This window comes from Haliotis rubra, unplaced genomic scaffold, assembly GCF_003918875.1.
Source record: "Haliotis rubra isolate DU_JTF1 unplaced genomic scaffold, ASM391887v1 Scf62, whole genome shotgun sequence".
Classification (NCBI taxonomy): domain Eukaryota; kingdom Metazoa; phylum Mollusca; class Gastropoda; order Lepetellida; family Haliotidae; genus Haliotis; species Haliotis rubra.
This window is the reverse complement of record NW_025767324.1, coordinates 163,050-183,526: the sequence shown is the minus strand read 5'-3', so window position 1 is coordinate 183,526 and position 20,477 is coordinate 163,050. Positions and strand designations below refer to the sequence as shown.

At 38.6% G+C, this 20,477-nt stretch overlaps 1 protein-coding gene across 5 annotated transcripts in view; it reads left to right on the top strand.

Annotated features, from left to right (window-relative positions):
- LOC124256123 (kinesin-like protein KIF21A) overlaps nucleotides 1-20,477 on the top strand; it is a 132,127-nt gene that overhangs the window by 9,853 nt on the left and 101,797 nt on the right. For all 5 annotated transcript variants that reach the window (XR_006892830.1, XM_046690079.1, XM_046690076.1 and 2 more), the window contains exons 2-3: nucleotides 11,448-11,627; nucleotides 17,298-17,340. Coding sequence is in view for 4 of the 5 variants with exons in the window: in XM_046690079.1 (XP_046546035.1) it covers nucleotides 11,448-11,627; nucleotides 17,298-17,340 (223 nt within the window). In the remaining variant the exon portion in view is untranslated. The remainder of the gene's footprint in view (nucleotides 1-11,447; nucleotides 11,628-17,297; nucleotides 17,341-20,477) is intronic.

Below are 20,477 nucleotides of genomic sequence, written 5' to 3'. Positions count from 1 at the left end.
CTAGATGTGGCAAGAATCAATATGAAACACTGAAGCGGAGAAGATGGGATGCACAGCGGACACATTTCCGTTGTGAAGACCTTTACTTAATGAAGAGAAATGGGTTTTGTATAGCACCCAAATGTACTTCAGTTGTTGGAGGTCCTTGTTTAGAACTGCATTTACTATTGGAAGACAACTGGCGAAATGGCATCATTTTGGGCTTGACATCCTTCGAGGACTGGGGAGTAGAGTTTGAAGTAGATTAAACGTGTAATTACTGTTTGGCAGTTGGTCTTATCACATCTACAATACTACTATTTGAGTGAGCTATTTAACGCTTGATGGGCAGTATTTTGATTTGGTTCCAAGGACATTGACTGTCATCAATAGTGGTCTGAGCACTCTGGTTAGAATTGGTTCACAGCAAGCAATGCTGTAGTGATTGAGGTTACTGAATGGATCGGGGTGGCCTGGCTGAGCTACTTGATTGATAATGTGTGTCAAGGTACCTGAAGGTGTGAATTGTTGCTTACAATAGAGATTATTACTATGGATTGTATTGTTTCGATTATACTGTCATACATAGTCTTAAGTGAGTGAGTATGGTTTTATGCCTCTTTTAGCAATATTCTAGCAATACCATGGCAGGGAACACCAGAGATGGGCTTCACACATAGTACCCATGTGGGGAAACGAACTCAGGTCTTCGGCGTGAAGAGCGAACACTTTAACCACTAGGCTACCCCACCGCCCCTACAAGGTCTGAATATTGCTAAATGTGATCTAATTACAAACAAACCAAACCAAGTGTTTTCACTTTGATGTAGATAATGCCATAAAAGAATATCTTATCATAAGAAGTTACATCATGAAAATATCCGAAAGCAATTTTTCTTTTGCAAATCACTGATTTAAGGCATTAATGGGAACCAACTTGATGTGACCTGTATATCTTTCCTGTGTATCTTATGTCATTTTTCTTTTCCAAATCAATGTGATTTAAGGCATTAATGGGCACCAACTTGAGTGACAACTCGACATAACCTGTATATCTAATACTGGACATACATGTGTTTTGTTCATGAACCCAGGTGCCTGATCGTTTATGTCAACAATGTTATCAGTATGTGTTTTTGAGTCCCAGTGTACTAGCTGTTCATAAGCCATGAGTAACTGCACCATGTGTATCTAGCATGCCCGCATGGGTTTACTTGAGCATGTCATATTTCTTAATGTAGTCCTGATCTGTTTTATTTCTGTCTGTCTAAACACACTGTTGCACTGTGTAAACAGTAAAATATTTTATCTTAAAAATCTTCTAAGTTCAGGGTATTACCTGGGATCCTTAAATGTGTTTTGGTTTAGAACACTATTGTTGATTAAGCGTGTAGGTTGTATTCATTTGCAAATATGTTTTGGTTCATTTTCTGTTTATTTTATCAGTGGCTTCTGCAACTGAAACTAATCAGATTGTTATTTAATATTATTCCTCCAAATATATTCCTTACAAATTTTGATAAGGCCTGATTTCAAAGTGCAGAGCAAATGATACCATTATGAAAGGACTCTGGGTGCTTCCCATAGTTTAGGGCAAGCCTATCCCAGTTTGAAACAGTTCTCTCCCACTCCCAGCCTGTTGTGTTTGCTTACTGGAGCCATGAGTGTAGTGTACTGGATGTGTATTGACCCTGTGTATTGTCCCTGTGTATCTGTGTCTGTTGCAGGCTATTGATAGTCTAAGTGTATTACATGTAGTAGTTACTATACTGAATTGGTATTCAGGTGGTGTACAGTTTCTATCTTGGGCCATTTGATCTCCCTAGGTGTGTATTCGTTGTTCTGGTTTAGTAAAGAGAATTAACATACTGCAAATTGCAGTTTGGGTTTGGTGGTGTTTGTTCATTCTTCTTCAGTTTCATACTCTACACTACGTACATATGGATCGCAGTTGGTTGTTATTGCATCAGATTTAATAGGTACTTGCTTTTATAGAAATCCAAGTTCTTTTTTTGAGTGATTTAATCTTTATTATCAGGTCAACTGCAATTATTCTGAATAATTATCAGATTTTTTTCTTTGAATAGTTGTCTTTTGGACATCACATGATGTCATTCATGGAAGCAGTTGTGTTCAGCAATGTGTAAATGAACTGAAATATTGATGCTGATGCAAACAAAAGTTGATAAGACCTACGTACATGCCTCCAGTCTGAAATGGGGCGGTGGGGTAGCCTAGTGGTCAAAGCGTTCGCTCGTCACGCTGAAGACCCGGGTTCGATTCCCCACATGGGTACAATGTGTGAAGCCCATTTCTGGTGTCCCCCGCCGTGATATTGCTGGAATATTGCTAAAAGCGGAGTAAAACTAAACTCACTCACTCACTCACTCCAGTCTGAAATGAATTGAGAACTAGTTTCATTTACAAGTGGTGACACTACCCTGTCAAGATGCAGGTGACAGAAAACGCCCTTAAAATGGGTAAGCTACTCAGCAGATTTCAAATAGCAGACCGCCTCCGTGGTGTTGTGGTTAGAGCGTCCGCCCGGAGAGCGGAAGGTCGCGGGTTCGATCCCCGACCGCGTCATACCAAAAGACGTTAAAATATGGTACTTGTTGGTCCCTGCCTGACGCTCGGCATTAATGGGTACAACAAGGACTGGTGGGCTCGGAGTCAGTATACTGTGTCTGAGTGGGGTATTCATGCTTCACTGCGGCATGGTATCTCAGTCAGCTAGCACTATAAAACCAGCTTAAGTCTGGGCTAGTACAAGCAGCCGCACATACACATACACACTCATGCACGTCGTCATATGAGCGAAATATTCCCAAGCACGAGCACAACATTAAACCCAATTTCACCTCACCACCTCAAAGAAATGGTCAAGTAAGAAGAAAAGATTAGCTGACTTGTCTGGCCTGATATTGTCACAAGTTTGGATCCTTGTAAGAACCGTTCGCCACGCAAAACATTTCTTTTAGTGGCACTTCAGACATTGGGAAGTACAATATAGACTTTATGGATAACAACTACTTTTATTTCGTGAGTGTGACGTTTCAGTTCAGCTTCTCATTTCAGCAGCAACAGTACAGAATCTGTCATGAAACATCGCACTCATGAAATGAAGCAAAACATTGTTTGTTTGAGGCAGCTAACAGGATCAGTGGCCAGACTTACTGACTTGGTTGATTGATCTCATCCTGTTCCAGTTATATTGACGGATGTTCATGATCACATCTTATCCAGACTTGTCACCATACAGACTGCTGTTATGTTGTGGATTATTGTTGAATGTGGCATTATAAAACAGTGAGGAAGTGGGTGAGTTTAGTTTTACGCTGCACTCAGCAATATTCCAACTATATGGCATCAGTCTGTAAATAACCCAATCTGGACCAGACAATCTGGTGATCAGCAGCATGAGCATTGATCTACGCAATTGGGATACGATGACGTGTGTCGACCAAGTCAGCAAGCCTGATCACACGATCCAATTAGTCACCTCTTACGACAAGCGATTGCTAATAATCAATTCTAGACCAGATCCTCATGGGTCGATTACAAAACAAGAAACCAAAACACAAATGCTACTGTTCGGTTATCCATGGTTTAAATCAATTTCTTCATATGATGTCAGTAACAGTGCTGGCATCAGCATATTCAAGGCTTCATGACATTACATGTCACTCAGCATGTTTGTGATACAGTAATATTCCTACATTATTCCTCATACTGAATAATTCATACACTTTCTGGACACTATCAATTTGTGATAAGATATCATTTGACTGATAGCTATCCCTGTGTCCGCTGGTTTATTGACGTATGTAAATGGAATCTGTAGTCTGGTAGCTTATCTTGTCTATGGTTATGTACAGCTGTTTATGTGTGCAAATGCTACTGAAATTGACTCAGTTAGCCCCTCCTGATAAATACAAGGCCTTTTTCGAATATCAACATGCATACCACATCGGTTAGTGAAACATGTAACACTGATAATGATTGTTAGCATATTCTTATATGCAAGGGTTCAGTGTACGGTTCTCGATAAGAAATGGCAACATCAGTCTGCCATCAGTATATGTTAGGATTTATGATATACTGGTAGATATACAAGCGCTGTGTGCCAGCTGAGCTGATAGCGGTAGTGGTTATGTCGGTGCCCTGGAGCATCCAGCTTAACCCAAACATAGCTGAGGCTGATACCTTCCTAGTTTTCACCTCTGGACTGAAGATTATATATCCAAGGTCATCTGAAATGAATTAAGTAATAACAGTAAACAACAGTACTAATGAGTGACCCCGCCATGATATTGCTGGAATATTGTTAAAAACTGCGTCAAACTAAACTCACTCACTCACTAATGAGTGACAAAGTTGCACAATTAAGTCAATTTTCAATACAATGGGGATTAACATTTGGGATTAGTGTCTTGTAACTAATGACAGTCAAGACCTTGATATATAAATGTCATGGCTGTAGAGTAATTTGCCTTCAGTATTAAATGTTAAATCAGTCATATGTTGTCCCATGTTGGTCGCTATGAGACACTACTAATGAAGTTGTGGTTATGTATTGCTCCATATCACATAGATAACAGTGTGTCAGTCTGAAGTAGTGTATCAGTGCTGTGTCTTAATTACTGTATCCTAATAGGACTACACCTTCCAGATGCACTAGATCTCCACATAGTCTCTTTAATGAAAGTATACTCATGGAAACGAATAAGGGAACACATGAAAGTACAAGTGTTCCTTTATTCTTCTCCAGAATTTCACCAAATACAAAGTTTGTGAAGAAACCTGGAAAAGAATAAAGGAACACTTGTACTTTCAGGTGTTCCCATATTTGTTTCCATGAGTTTATTTTGAGGATTCCTTTTTGAGTTGTCTTTTTGTAGTTTAGAAAGAAGGCCAAGGAATCTCTTCATTTTCAGAACCAGATGAAATCTTGATGTGCTGAGAATTTAACCCATTCAACACCGCAGGCCGAATAATCGGCCACAACGTTATGAGTCCCCAGACACCGGAGGCCGATTAATCGGCCAGGCAGCTAGTCACGTCAAAATGAGACATAATTTTAGGAACCTACCTGACTTTTGATTCATATATCAAATCTATCACATTTCACAATGTCTGAAAACACTTATTAAATTTCAATTTATCATATATTATCAGCAGAATTAAAATTATAAACTATTTTTCGCAATGTTATTGAAAACAACGATTCTCGGACACATGCTTCGGCAGCGGGTCCACAATAACATTGTCAAAGAGCAAAGTAACGATGTTTCGAGGAAATTATTAAATAAATTGAATAAACTAATGAATAAAATCAACAACAGCATTCATAAAAGTTGTCAAACGTACATATAAAATTACTATTTCCATCTTTTTGTGCGATCATGTAATGCAAGTCAAGTCACTGACAAGTGACATCTCGGCTCTCGCTGCCTCAATCTTCACGCTCGGACACGATGTTTAATGCGAAAATACATACATGAAGCATTTTTGTCACAGGTCATAACCTAGCACGATACGTCCAATAAGTTCCATAATTTACGTATAGGTAGCGATTTCTTGCTTAATATGTTCAGAATAGCATTATTTTACCCAAAACTTTTGTCCAAATCTAAAAGTTTTCGTTTATTGAGGACGGTATCCATTGCCGTAATATGATTGGCTGCCTTAGGTCACGCGTGTCTGATTTTGACCAATCACGACCCTTATAGCAGACTGTGGCTTAAAAAGCGTCATTAGAAACCAATCTTTATCCAATAAAATCGCTTCTTACAACTGTGAAAATACTCTTGGCAAGGGTACAGTGATATTGTTGATGTTCAGAGCTTTCGAACGATGCCTGACATCAAACGATTTGCAGCGATGTTATTCATCTGAAGCTTCAAAACGGAGGTATTTTCAGTTGTTATGTCATTTTACCGAGCGGAAAGCCACAGATATCGGGAAATAGGCGACCATACATATTGTTTAAGAAATCTTTTTATAATAATTTTCTGATTACGTAAAAATGAAAATATAAAAGAAAAAGGCACGGGCATGTTATGACATGTCACAAATGGAAAAAATCGCCATAGTTTTTGCTCCTTTCGTGGTTTATCTCGACGTTATAAATGTAAGCTTGCATTTTCATTCAAATATAAATTTATTTAAGTTGTAGTTGTATTATTTGAATAATATTATAAAAATAAACTTCATATTTATCAACAGTAGGATTAGATCTTTTAAATGGTGTATGGGATGTAGTAGCAATAACGTTTTACAAGCTTATAATTTCCTTCATAAACATAGGCTTCATCTATGACCTCAGAGTCTCTGGGAACTCGGTGTCATGGCAGTAAATGCCTCTGGTTGACTGGTGTTGAAAGAGTTAATACTTGCTTGGGAATTTTAAATGTACTGAATGAAAGACTTACTGCTTCTTTGGACTCTTTTTTGATGAATTTAGTGAAAAGGACTTTGGCAAGATTGTGGGGTGCAGCCAATATGATTCAAATTCATTCAAGTTCTTTTTGTTTGTCTGCTAAAGCTTTTAAATTCTATCAAGGCATTAATGTTTCTCCAAATTATATACAGCATCTTAGTTTCACATGAGCATTACTTACAGCTGGATCTTTACTGGAATTGGGCTCCCGGATGGACCCTGTGCATTGCCCCTTGTTAAACTTCTTATTTGTATTATGGTTTGGCGTGTTGATGGGATTTTATTATTCAGAGTTTTTAGTTATTACTCTACTACAAATGTGAATTTTCATTTGAGAACCATCATGTGGAACATTTCTATTCCAATATGGGTATCATTAGAAAACACCTGGAGGATGGTCACAACTGTCAAGCAGGTATTTCATAGAGATGTGTTCATGTCAGATTATCCCTTTCATTGCAGAAACGTTAGATTGAAGAGAGTATCATGGATTAGTTTTACACCACCTTTATGTCCCGCCTTGTCAGGATACCTGTCATGACACTCTTCGTGACACTCCGCAGTTACATGATACTGGGAGAGAAACAATGTGTTCAGCTGGCATCTTTGTTGTGGAGTGAAGAAGGATAGCCTGTTCTAGCTGTAGCAGATGTCTTAGGTATCTTTAATTGTAAGACTCATGAAAGCCGAAACTAGAATGATTGAGTTATGTGTTTAGTAGATGATGTATGTTGAGTTGAGTCTGTACAAGTGTTTCTATCGAGGCATGATGTATTTCTTACCTTCTACCATGATAAACCTGTTATTTCTCATGTAAATAGAACTAAAACATCACTGTACCGAAACCTATTTGCCTAACAGAAGGTGATTAGTTCCTTCTTGTCTTACCTTGTGCTTGCTTATGAAAAGTCACAGAAAGGTGCAAATGTTAGAAATGTTTCCTTTGACCACTGTTGAAGACTTTGGTCCAACTAGTCATGGAAATTTTATTTGTTTACAAGAGTCACCTGATCTGTGAAGTTAGTCTTTAAAAATATGTAATTTTGATAGAAACATTTGTTAAAAGTGAAAACAATAACCACTGAGTTTGGAGTTTCAGCTGGACTGTAGGCAATTTACACTTACATCCTATCGGCATATAGCATTACAGTATGAGCTGGGCAGAAGGGAAAATACATGTAGTATGGCTCATGGACTGCATGACAGGACAAGTGGTCTAATGTGTTTGTGGACAGATAGGGCAAATCCTGCTGACATGGTGTGAGGTCCTGTTAGAAGATGCTGAATTATTGATGAAGCACTGTAGACACAGATGTTGCATTCATTACTGTGCTGTGCAGGGAGCCATAGTGTCTGCCTATGTCCTTGAGCCACTATATGTATTTCCTTATTTGGGTATAGCATACTGCTTGTTATGTTATAACTTTGTTACATTCTATTTGTATAGAGTTTTTATTTTAATTTTACTTCATGACATATTCAGACCATGGAATATTCTTCATTTTCACCAGTCCACAGAAATGTTCTGCCACATTACCATCTGCTTTAAAAGTGGTAACAGGTAGCCCACAAGGAAATGCCACAAGTCCTTCTTTAACTGTTCCTTTCTCAGACAAGTGGATTTATGTTAAGTTTAAATCGTATGTAGTCATTTCATATTGAAAAGAATATTGAGGAAAGTATTTTGATAAGACATTGTCCAGTCTTACTTTTGTTCCTTGTCAGACACAATGTTTGAGGTCTCTCAAGATGAGGTGTATATAACATGAAGTGGTGTGTTTATGTACATTCACACTTGTCAAGACAGCTCCTGGCATGGGTAGTTTGTGCCCAGTCATGTAACATCAACACTTGAATAAATACCAGCATCCCTCAGTAAACACACGCAAATGTACACGAATCTCACCAATGGCTGTTCACCTCAACACCTGCTATACCTTCAGGTAGACTCAGTGTGAACTTTTGGGGCAGGTTTGATTCAAGTTCCTGGTTTGAATACTTTTCCTGAGTCCAATACAAATAATCAAGGTTATATTCAGGTCCACTCAGACATGTTTGGATTGTTGTAAGTTGCATTTTAAAAGAATTTAACTGTGCAGGTATTTGTATGCTGCTTTGCGTTAAGACTACAACTTCAGAAATGTCAGTCCTGATTGTGTTTCAATCCACACAGGTGCCGAGTTTTTACCAGATACAAAATGTTGCATGTTTTACATGTAACAAATTGAGAATATAAAGAAAAAATTACATTGCAAGTGCTCCAAACCCTGGTTCCTGGTGGGGATTCCAAGTTAGATTTGGCCCAAGCAATATATGCTCGTAGAAAGACCCTGCTACATAGATGTAGTGACTGGATGACTCTGTTCATGGTGTAGTATGGTAGCCTTCATATTGTCAATCTCACGCCGAAGACCCGGGTTCGAATCCCCACATGGGTACAATGTGTGAAGCCCATTTCAGGTGTCCCCCTGGCCGTGATGTTGCTGGAATATTGCTAAAAGCGGCGTAAAACCAAACTCAGTCAGTCAGTCAGTCATATTGCCAATCACTGAATTGTCTGGTTTTGGTTTAATTACTTGCTACGTACTGTCTTTTTATCTGAGTGCGGTGTTAAACTACAAACATACTACCTTCATATCACCAATCACTGACTTGTCTGGTTTAGGTTTAATTACTTGCTACCTACTGTCTTTTTATCTGAGTGCGGTGTTAAACTACAAACATACTACCTTCATATCACCAATCACTGAATTGTCTGGTTTAGGTTTAATTATTTGCTGCCTACTGCATCGGTCAAAATTAACGTCGTCCTTAGGCCTGAAGCTGACTGAACACCACTCGGACCTACAGATTTTGTTTTCTAACGATCCTTATGGCCGACAGCTTTTTCATACCCAATAACTAAGAGTATTATTTCCATATTAAAATATGGTGCTTACACATTCTGATCAGGACCCACAACTTTGTATGGTTCTAGGCCCTTAGGGCCTGCAGCCTTTCAGGGTTGTGGGCAAACACTGGCCTACTGCCTTTTTAGCTGAGTATGGTGTTAAGCTACAAACATACCTGAATCTTGTCCAGATAACATGGTATGTGATAACAAAGTTAGCCCTGCTGGTCCAAATCATATAAACATGTTAATAATTGCCTCTGGTGTTATTTGCTGTTACTTATGGAGTTGAGGTTTTGTTGATGCTGATGGAAAACTGATTTGATAAGATCATGTGGCCGTCTTCAGCACCATACAGGACAGGTTGTGTATCCACGCTTGACATTTTGTTATTCTTACTGTTTACATCAGCTTGATGAGTTGGGGTGTGCCTTGGGTCTGTGACCTTCACAGCATAATGCACAGGAACAAATTGACATTTGAGTTGTTAATTGCTGTACCTGTTAGGAATCATGATGGGCCAGTGCTGGATATGTTTACACACTCCTTTCAACATTTACCAAATGGCTGTGGTGCAACAAAACCATTTTTAGAAAGAATGAACTGTCCTTTCCATTTTTCTCATTATCTCACATTTTCTTTTCTTTCTTTCTCATTAATGATGTTCTGTGCTACTGTGCTACTTCAGTCTATGAGTGAGTGAGTTTAGATTTCTGCCGCTTTTAGCAATATTTCAGTGGGGACTTGAACTCGGGTCTTCGGTGTGACGAATGAACGCTTTAACCACTAGGCTACCCCCCCACCCCTGTCCCATGGGAGAGCCTGTATAGTAACCTAGGAGGATTCTAGGTTGAAATGGGTTCAGGAAGCAACTTGGCCTGACCTTGTGACTTGGTTGATGGAAGGTCAACATGCCCAAGGTCATGACTAGTTGCTCATAATATCTATCACTGGATTGTCTGATCATTGGGCTTGATTCTTTACTGACTGCCGTCATGTCACTGGAATATTCCGTCTTACACATCCAACACATCCACATGGACTCTTGGTGGTAGTTATCAATGTTGATGCAGTGTGTACCATATCAGTTACACCGTAACCACCAAATGCAAGTAATTGTATCAGATTGCTACCATTCTTTACAGGCAGCACATTATATATCAAACATCATTTGTTCTCTACTTTTCCAAAATATTTGCTGTTGCATTTCATTTTGATCTCTGTGAAAATACCAAATTCTGAGGAAAGATATATAATTGTTCATTTCATTATTTTGATTGAGTTAATTGAAATGGCAGAAAGAACACTGAGCTTTTGAGTTTCCTTGTGTCTCAATATGTCTCAAGACCTGGTGTCACCATGGAAAGAACTACTAAACACCTTTTTCTTCTTGAAGTAGTTAAAGCTAATGTCAATATCATGTCCTTTTAGAGGCGATAAATGTTAAGGTCAGTTCGCAGAAAAACAATCTTCAGCAGGCAAGCACGTAACCTCAGAACAATTCAATTTCTCTGCCTCGAAATGCAGGGTCTTGGTAACCTTTGAGTGCAAGTCATATTGAACTATGTTTGCACAAGTATATTTGTGGACTTTAATTCCTGTTATATGAGACAGTGCAGCTATGACAGGAAAGTCACACATTTAGGTTCCTTTCCTAATTGAGTTGACAGTGACTTTGGCAACAACAAACAATTTGTCTTAAAGGACAATTTCTTATTTACATTTGACATTTCTATTTCATTTCTATAGCATGTCATTAGGCCTAAAAAAAAATGTTATGGTTCTGATTACCCGACCGACCCTTGAATTCTCGTGCCGTTCTCTTATTTTATATGAATAAAATAAGCTTTATTTACCATTGTTTTTTCCCCGGCACTGACGGACATTGGTCAATTTGATAGAGACCCTAAATTTTAAAGAGGTGTAATCGGAACCACAGCGGGTTTTTTTATTTGGCCTTACAGATACTGATACAAGCAAGTAAGCACCTCCATGGACAATGTGAATTAGGTACAGCAAGCAGACTTGTACCATTTTGTGTTTAATGGAAATTTACCCAGATCTATGTGACTCGATGAATTAGTGTTTTCAAAATGATTTCTGTACCATCTGTATCATGTATCGCTTGTCTTGCAGAGTTCGGCCCCAGAATGCTAAGGAACGGATCGACATCTGCCAGGTGTGCACCACCGTGCCCAATAACGAGCCACAGGTACTGCTGGGGAAGGACAAGTCCTTCACCTTCGACCATGTGTACGACATGGACACTGTGCAGGAGACCATCTACAACACATGTGTCAGGCACCTCATTGATGGGTAGGAATCTTTCCCTTTTTCATTCAATAAATGTTCCTAACTCTTAATGAAGACTCATACCGGTCGGCCCATCAGATCGATATGCTATTTTCGGCCGACACATATCGTCTGAGTGATAAGTCAAATTTAACTAATGGTACAAATCAGCCACTCGAACCAGTGTTAATTGTGTTTAGAGTATGTAGAGCCTGTTCTAGTTATTCAGGGGCGGTGGGGTAACCTAGTGGTTAACGATTTTCGTTTGTCACGTCGAAGGCCCGTGTTCGATTCCCCACATGGGTACAATGTGTGAAGCCCATTTCTGGAGTCCCCACCGATATTGCTGTAATATTGCTAAAAGCGGCATAGAAACATACTCAGTCAGTCAGTCAATCTAGTTACTCGGCAAGTTGGATATGGCGCAGCCAATCAAATTGCGTTTGGTGTCACGTGGGAAATGTTTACATACAAGCGCGAAACATAGCTTCGTCTGCTTCAAAGAAACCACGCCTCGATTTTTCACAACTGTTCATCTTCAATTTCAAGTTCTTGAATGAGATGCTTGTATGCTGCATGCATGTTGCGACGGAAAATCCAATGTCTTGTCAGACAACTTCTCGTTTTCATCGCTTTGGCATTGCCGTCTACTTCACATAGTATCGCACCAGAGATAACTGCTGCTAAGTCTGCTTCAGACATTTTGATACCATGGAAACAAAATACTGCGAGATATTATGAGATCGACACTAATATCGGCAGATCGAATTGTGTTAAGGGTACCAAATCGATGAGTCGTTATTGGTTACAACCACCAAATATTATTTACAATGTATGGAAATCGGCAGGTCGTTACGTCATGCTGACCCGTGTGAGTCGCGCTTTGCATTTCCATTGCTCACAAAAACAGATTTGCATTATAACATTTTGAGAAGTCCGGAGTTTCACAAATATGTTATTCTTAACTTGACATTTTCTTGTATACACCAGTAAGTAATTAGTGAGTGAGTTTGGTTTTATGCCACTATTAGCAATATTCCTGCGATATCATGGCTGGAGGACACCAGAACAGTAAGTTATGAAATATGGTCAGATTGATAAATGGAAAATGTATGACTGCAGCAGCACAGATCAACCAGACAAAACAGTTACTATAACACATTCGTTTCTATAGAAAACAAATAAACTTTAGCCCGAGGCTAATTGTTTATCATCATGACAGCTCAGTGAATAATGTTTTGATAATGGTAAACATCAATCTACACCTGGTATATTTAACACAAGAATAACTGTCTCACTACATTTTTCTCATTAGATTAACATTTATTTTATTTAGAAATGTCAGGATAACATTTAGATACCAGATTGTGATTCCTAGCTTTTACCAGATGACATGTGATTGATTTTCTTCACTTGATAGATCTACCTCTCTGCTGTCAAGACTAACTATAGACTCATATTGATATGGACGAATATGTGTAAGGTCAATGAGCAAAAGTTCAATGTTTTCATTGTTGGTGTTGTCAGGTGAAGACGTGGCAAGCACAAGTAATCTATCAGACGTTATACAGAAATAGTGATCATCTGAAAATTTGCACTCCAGGATGACGTCACGTTACATGAGAACAACTCAGTAGTTTCAGATTAAAGTATTTTTTTATGTCCTTTTGCTGCTAATATTGCTTTTAAAACGTTCCCTTCAAGCGAATTCTTTTGCATCTATGTACAAGTTTTATAAATGGTTTAGTCCCATATTTATAGTTTACTGTGTATCTCCTTTAATCAATCTTGATTCAGTGTGTCAGGTTGATTTGAAAACCATTTAAGATGTGACTGGTATCAGAATATCAGAACCTCCAGGAAACTATATAGCTAAAAATGGAGGTTATCTTGTACACCATGTTTTTTTCTAGTGTAATCAAATCCACAGTTGATAAAGATATGTTTTAACATAACATTCAGAAGAAAAAGTAGAGTATGTATTTCAGAAACATTCAGCACTGAGTCAGAATTTTCCATGTTCTGCTGCTCTTTATTCCTCAGCTATCAGACCCGTGAAGATCCGGGTTAGAATTGGTTGGGTATTCAGGCTCACTGACTTGGTTGACACATGTCATCGTATCCCAATTGTGTAGAACGATGCTCATGCTGTTGATCATGGGATTGTCTGATCCAGACTCAATTATTTACAGACTGCCACTATATAGCTGGAATATTGCTGAGTACAGCATTAAACAACAATCAATCAATCCTCAGCTGTCATGCCTGTGGGGTCTTCGGTTTGTGTCCTTCCCTCGAAATACCTGTGTCGTTCCCTATGCATGTACTGAGATAGTTTGTCACCAGTCTGATCACACCTAATTGGTTTGTAATGGCTGTGTGGCATCTATATCCCATCTTTATACCAGGATCAGTTAACAAGACCACCCAGTGAGGCTCATATTGTTTGACAGCGTCTTTAATTGTTTCACTCATCATACTATGGAATCCAGACAGTGGAGGATGAAACGTAACCTTTATAATTAAACAGGCTTAGTTCTTGTACTTGCTCTTAAAGAAGCTTAAAAATAAACACTCTTGAGATAGTTTACTGTTCTTACCATATGCTGTCAATACTTTCAAAATACACGTTTTGAACTATATTTGTTTATTCTATATGATGCAAAGTAAGCCAAGTGATGAAAACTGTCATAAGAGTATAAGTTGTTGAATTTGTATTAATGACAATATCCTTGTATTGATCCTGCTCCTTCATCACATTAAACATGCTCAATAAGTATCCCTGAACTCCTTCAGAAATATTGCAGTGTCATCTTTAATATTCCTGTCAGTGCTTCTCCATTAATATTATTACTCGAATGCTTAAGATTCTTATAATGTCAGTATTTATGACAAGAAAAGTTTACAATGAAAATGTATATATAGATGAAAGTATTTGTATCTGTTATTGTGAGCTTAAACATAGCCATCATTCAACTGGTATGTTTTTAACAATGTATGAATACAGAACAAAATCTGTACAATTTGCTATGTCTCCCATGTACTTGGTTTCGTCAAGGTGTGCTTTACAGGTCTTTGTTAAAGTTTGTCAAATTAGGGTGAGCCAGCAAGCATGAGATCTATAATTTTCATTATCTAGCTGACCATGAAATGACCATGTGTTGTCTGCGGATACTTGGGTGATGTGAATCACGTCAATACAAGGTCCATGTGTTACAAAACTGACCAGGGCCTGTGTATCTTTTTATAGAAAAAGCAAGGTTGAGTGGTCATGTCCTGAAACCCCTGTTATTGAAGTTTTTCGGATCAATGGTTTTGTGAGACCTTGGAAACAGTAAATAGCAATATGTGACCCATTATCTTGATTTGGCTTTTGAATTCCTGCCTTATTATTGTCAAAGCTGCCCCTAGATGTCAGATTGATATACACCTGTGGACATATGGCACTAATGAGACCAGGAGATTTGCACAACTAGCAGTAACACTTTTAATGGTGGATGTGTCATGTGAATGGATCTGGTCTGAGTTACAATTAAATATAAAGCCACAAAACACATCCATGTTGATGAGAAATCTCTGTTAAAAGCATGCACAATTGTTTGATTGAGACCTTTTTGTGATTAGTGTTTATGAATTAGTATCAGTTAGTTGTGACACCAGTTTGTTAACACTAACCTGGAACAACCCGAAAGATTTGATGTATTTTACACTATAGCTATTATTTTCTGGCCAGGCACAGTATTATTTCACAGTACTGCAACAATATAGTCTTCTTACTATTTTACTTTGAATCTAATATTCATTTAAAATTGATTTCCTTAATGATCCAGATCCAGCTAAAGTGTTGGTATATAGCTCGCTAACAATATCACAACATTTAGGTCAGAAATATTTTCAACTCAGGATGTAGAGTGATCGTCAACAGGTGGCTTGTCCAACATGCCACCATTTAGGTGACTCACCTGAGATTACATGTGTTACCTGACAGGATAGAGATTGTTACTATTTCACATTTTCTTCCCTGACACTGTTCTGTCATCACATACAACTACACTCAGATGTTTACACCCAGGCCACATGTTTTGCCTGTGGTCTCCTGTCTACAGTTCTATGTTGACCTCTTCACTATACATTGTCCTCTTGGATCAGCTTGACCCTAGGTCAGCTTCCTGCTATCATGTCCAGTAAATCGATCATATCCAGTTTCAGGTACTTTCTGTGAAGGATCTTTGATAGGGATGTCTAAGGTCAGGTAGCAGGTCACTGACCAGACATCAGGTAATCTAAACCTTTTGGGTCATCTCTTGATGACCACAGTGTACTACAGATACAAAGAGGCTCTTGTGGGCTCTATTTGTCCTAGTTGACCACAGCTTCATAGTTAGACTAACAACCAATCTCTGAAATGAACATATTGTACTGAAAAAAAAGTTAATAGTAAAAAAAAATAATATATAATGAAAAGGAGCCCTGAGACTTTCTTCATTTTCAGAAGCTGAGGAAATCTAGACTTGCCACATTTTCTAGACTTGCGTGGGCTTTCTTGGATATATTTACTTCAGGGTCTGTACGACAGACTACTTCATAGTCTTCCACCTTCAGTGCATGTCCTAGAAGTTTGATCCTTTGCTGTTACTGAAATTAAATAACTGAAATATGTGGACTTTCACACTGTATCTGTTTATATTCTTGTGTGAGAACCTCGATGGAGGAATGTTGAAATAGTCGGTTCAGATACAAATTACAAGTGCTGGACTGATTGATTGAATAATCTGTCCATAGATTGATCTCGCTTACGTCAGTGATTATCGATAGGATTGGGAGACTTACTGTTATTCATTATAAAGGAAACTTGAAATTTAACTTTAGAAAGTGTGTTTATATTGTTATGTTTGTTAAATCAAGACAATAACACCTAATGCAGTTTCCTGACTGGTAAAACTGAAAATAGTGTAAACAACATACTCACATGCCTGTCTCAACAGGAAGTATCCTCCATTGTCTTGATCGTCAAGTATTAATAGGTGCCTGTTTCATTGGCTCAATGTTTGAATGTGTCCCGTTATTGCCCACAATAGTTTTGTGGAGGGGTTTACTATTATTGATCGATTTCTCAGCTCCGATTACCGATGTGCATATTGTGAGTGACAACCAGCAGTACAAGATACATTGGTAAAATAGTGTTTGGATGTTTTGGAGTATATTATTACATCCTTATCCTGTGAATGATACAGGATTTAGAAAATACTCCCAAGACATCGTGTTCCACATATTACAAAAGTTGACATCCTTAAATTTACACGCCTGTTTATTGTTTAACGAATAATTGTGAAGGAAGAATTTGGCATTCACATAATCAAATCAACATGGTTTAATTGTATATTTAGTTCACTCAAAAACAGTTTCTCTATTTACCTACACCCGCTTCATACTATCCTAAAATATAAGGAATTTTTGGTAGATGAGTTTGATGAGCCTATGTAATTTGTTAAACCTCATACTTGTGTCTCCATTGCAATTTGGAAATTTTAATGTCGTAATACTTTGAGCATTATGTCTTCTCTCTCTCTCACTGAGACAGTGATGGCGACTTTACACGCCTTGGGACGATTTCCTGTTTCAGGGCTGTGTGATTCATCCAGGTATTCATAAGTAAGTCTGCCATGTTATTTAATGTTTTTGTATCTTTTGCAGATGCTTTGATGGTTACAATGCCACAGTGTTCGCATATGGACAGGTATGTACAACAAAGGCATGACGTGCAAATAAATGTCAAATTAGTGAGATGTATCTGATCCACAAGCAAATGGATTCTGCCCTTGTCATCCTTGTTGCTAGGATACATAAAATTACAGCCATGTCCTGTTTCATCATCAGATAAGGCGGTCACTGACCTGCGTGAACTGTAATGCATATCTGGTATACTACTCAAAAGAAATTAGGGAACACCTAATTATTTTCATATGGCTATAGTTTACCCTTATGCAACATTTACCTGTGAAGATCCAGGTTAGAATTGATCTTCAGTAATCCATGCTTGTCGTGAGAGGCAACTTAAACGAGATCGGGTGGTCAGGCTCGCTGACTTGGTTGACACACGTCATCATATCCCTGAGTAGCGTAGATCGATGCTCATGCTGTTGATCTATGGATTGACTGGTCCAGACTCAATTATTTACAGACCGCCGCCATATAGCTGGAATATTGCTGAGTGTGGCATAAAACTAAACTCACTCACTCACTCACTTCTGTGATGTCACTTTTCAGTAGTATATATATATCTATATATAAGGACATAAATAGGTGAAAATTCAGCTTTATAACGACTTATTTTAAACAGTGTTCTTTGAAATATGTAAACGTATTAGTTATTATTTCTCTTTTTGAAACACAATTAAAGATAGAAGGATCAGCTGAAGGAGACGTGGGGTCCAACATCCTGTAGTTTGAACTTAACCATGTTAACATGGATGTGTATAACACAGCTGTTTACTTGTGGGCATCTATGGAGATATTATGATGGTAATAAGAAGGCTACATTACTGTGGAGAAGCCATGTGGCTACAATGTATTGATTCATGACAGTAATGGTTATACAATGAGGCTGAAAATTGGAGACCCAAGCTTTTGTTGCCTAGGAGAAGGGCTTCTATTTGGCAAGTTGCTACAAGGACTAGCATACATATGCCTAGGTTATTGCTCTCTTGGGGAGGAGATTTTGTGAATGTTGAATAAAAGCGTTAGAAGTACATTGTGGGTCAGGCACAATGTATTTAAAATTATGTTTTGGAGTGGAAATATGTTGGGTGAAGGCGGAAAATGTCATCCACTAAGATTTTGATAGACATTTCGAGGGTTCACTGTTGAGTGAATATTTTGGGGTTAATGTTTCCGGTTGAATCAGTACGTTTTTTTTTCTTATGAATTAAATATTTTGAAATTGTAATGTTATACCTCCTGTAGTTTTTGACAAGAATGATTCATTAGTATTCAGGTTTACCGCCCTTTGATGCTTTTGAATTACTTTGTTTGTCAAGGACACATGTTGAGCTTAATGTCACATGCATTAACAAAAAAGGTCAAGAACAAGAGCTGTTGACATCAATTGCCTTTATAATTTTACTGACTTATTGTGTTCCATGTGTATTTTTGTGTAGGTATTTGTTAGGTACTGTAACATCAAGATATTATGCACTCTTAAAGCTCTTAAATTGCATGAATTGATTTTTCCTGATAAAGTATCAGATTAAAGATCCTCAAAAGCATGATAAATGGTGAAATAATGCTGTAAATAATGTAATTTATTTGATGCAAAGCATAGAAAAAAATCTTCTTTTGAAACAGTGTGTACAACCTGACTGACAGAATTTTCATTATTTATCTTGAATTCAATTGATATGTTGATAAGCTTTCTGTGTTAAGTGCTCATGCAGAATCTGAAAACCAGAAAATTTTCCAGTGTTACCTCATTAACCTACAAAACAAACAAGCAAACACAAAACAGTTGAAAATGAGGTCCTCCTCAACGGTTATTCTACCCCTATATTTGACATCAGTGTTGGAAGAATATGTTACATGAGGTGAGGTAAGATGGACGTTTACCTTCAGTGTTCAGAAGAAATTGATGGAAACATCGTATTTCGCCAGGGCTTTGTTACATAAGGCAATCTTTAACTGCTAGGATTATCTTAAGTCTCATGGTAAATTATGTGTGTTGCAGTGGTCACAGCTCAGAAAGACTTTGCTTTGATGAAGGGCCCTGTTACAGAATTAAGAAGCCATAGCTATCATTATATGTTATTTGTGCAGTGGAGTCTTCGCTTAGATCCTATCTGAGCGTGCTAGACATGCTAAACTGTTATTTAGCTGTCAACCCATCATTACAGCACTGTTCAGTTACATGGCTGGCCATTCTGTTCACTTGGCAGTAGTTCACATGGTTCGGCCATTCTGACCCTTGGCAGTAGTACACATGGCTGGGCCATTCCTCATACTCCCTTGGCAGTAGCACACATGGCTGGGCCATTCTACCCCTTGGCAGTAGCACACATGGCTGGGCCATTCTGGCAGTAGTACACATGGTTGGGCCATTCTCGCCCCTCATTCCACCCTTGGCAGTAGTACACATGGCTGGGTCATTCTACTCACTTGGCAGTAGTACACATGGTTGGGTCATTCTACTCACTTGGCAGTAGTACACATGGTTGGGCCATTCTACTCCTTGGCAGTAGTACACATGGTTGGGCCATTCTACTCCCTTGGCAGTAGTACACATGGTTGGGCCATTCTACTCACTTGGCAGTAGTACACATGGCTGGGTCATTCTACTCCCTTGGCAGTAGTACACATGGTTGGGTCATTCTACTCCCTTGGCAGTAGTACACATGGCTGGGTCATTCTACTCCCTTGGCAGTAGTACACATGGTTGGGTCATTCTACTCCCTTGGCAGTAGTACATGGTTGGGCACAGTACACATGGTTGGGCCATTCTACTCCCTTGGCAGTAGTACACTATTCCACTCACTTGGCAGTAGTACACATGGTTGGGCCATTCTACTCACTTGGCAGTAGTACACATGGTTGGGCCATTCTACTCACTTGGCAGTAGTACACATGGCTGGGCCATTCTACTCCCTTGGCAGTAGTACACATGGTTGGGCCATTCTACTCACTTGGCAGTAGTACACATGGTTGGGTCATTCTACTCCCTTGGCAGTAGTACACATGGCTGGGTCATTCTACTCCCTTGGCAGTAGTACACATGGTTGGGCCATTCTACTCACTTGGCAGTAGTACACATGGTTGGGCCATTCTACTCCCTTGGCAGTAGTACACATGGCTGGGTCATTCTACTCACTTTGGCAGTAGTACACA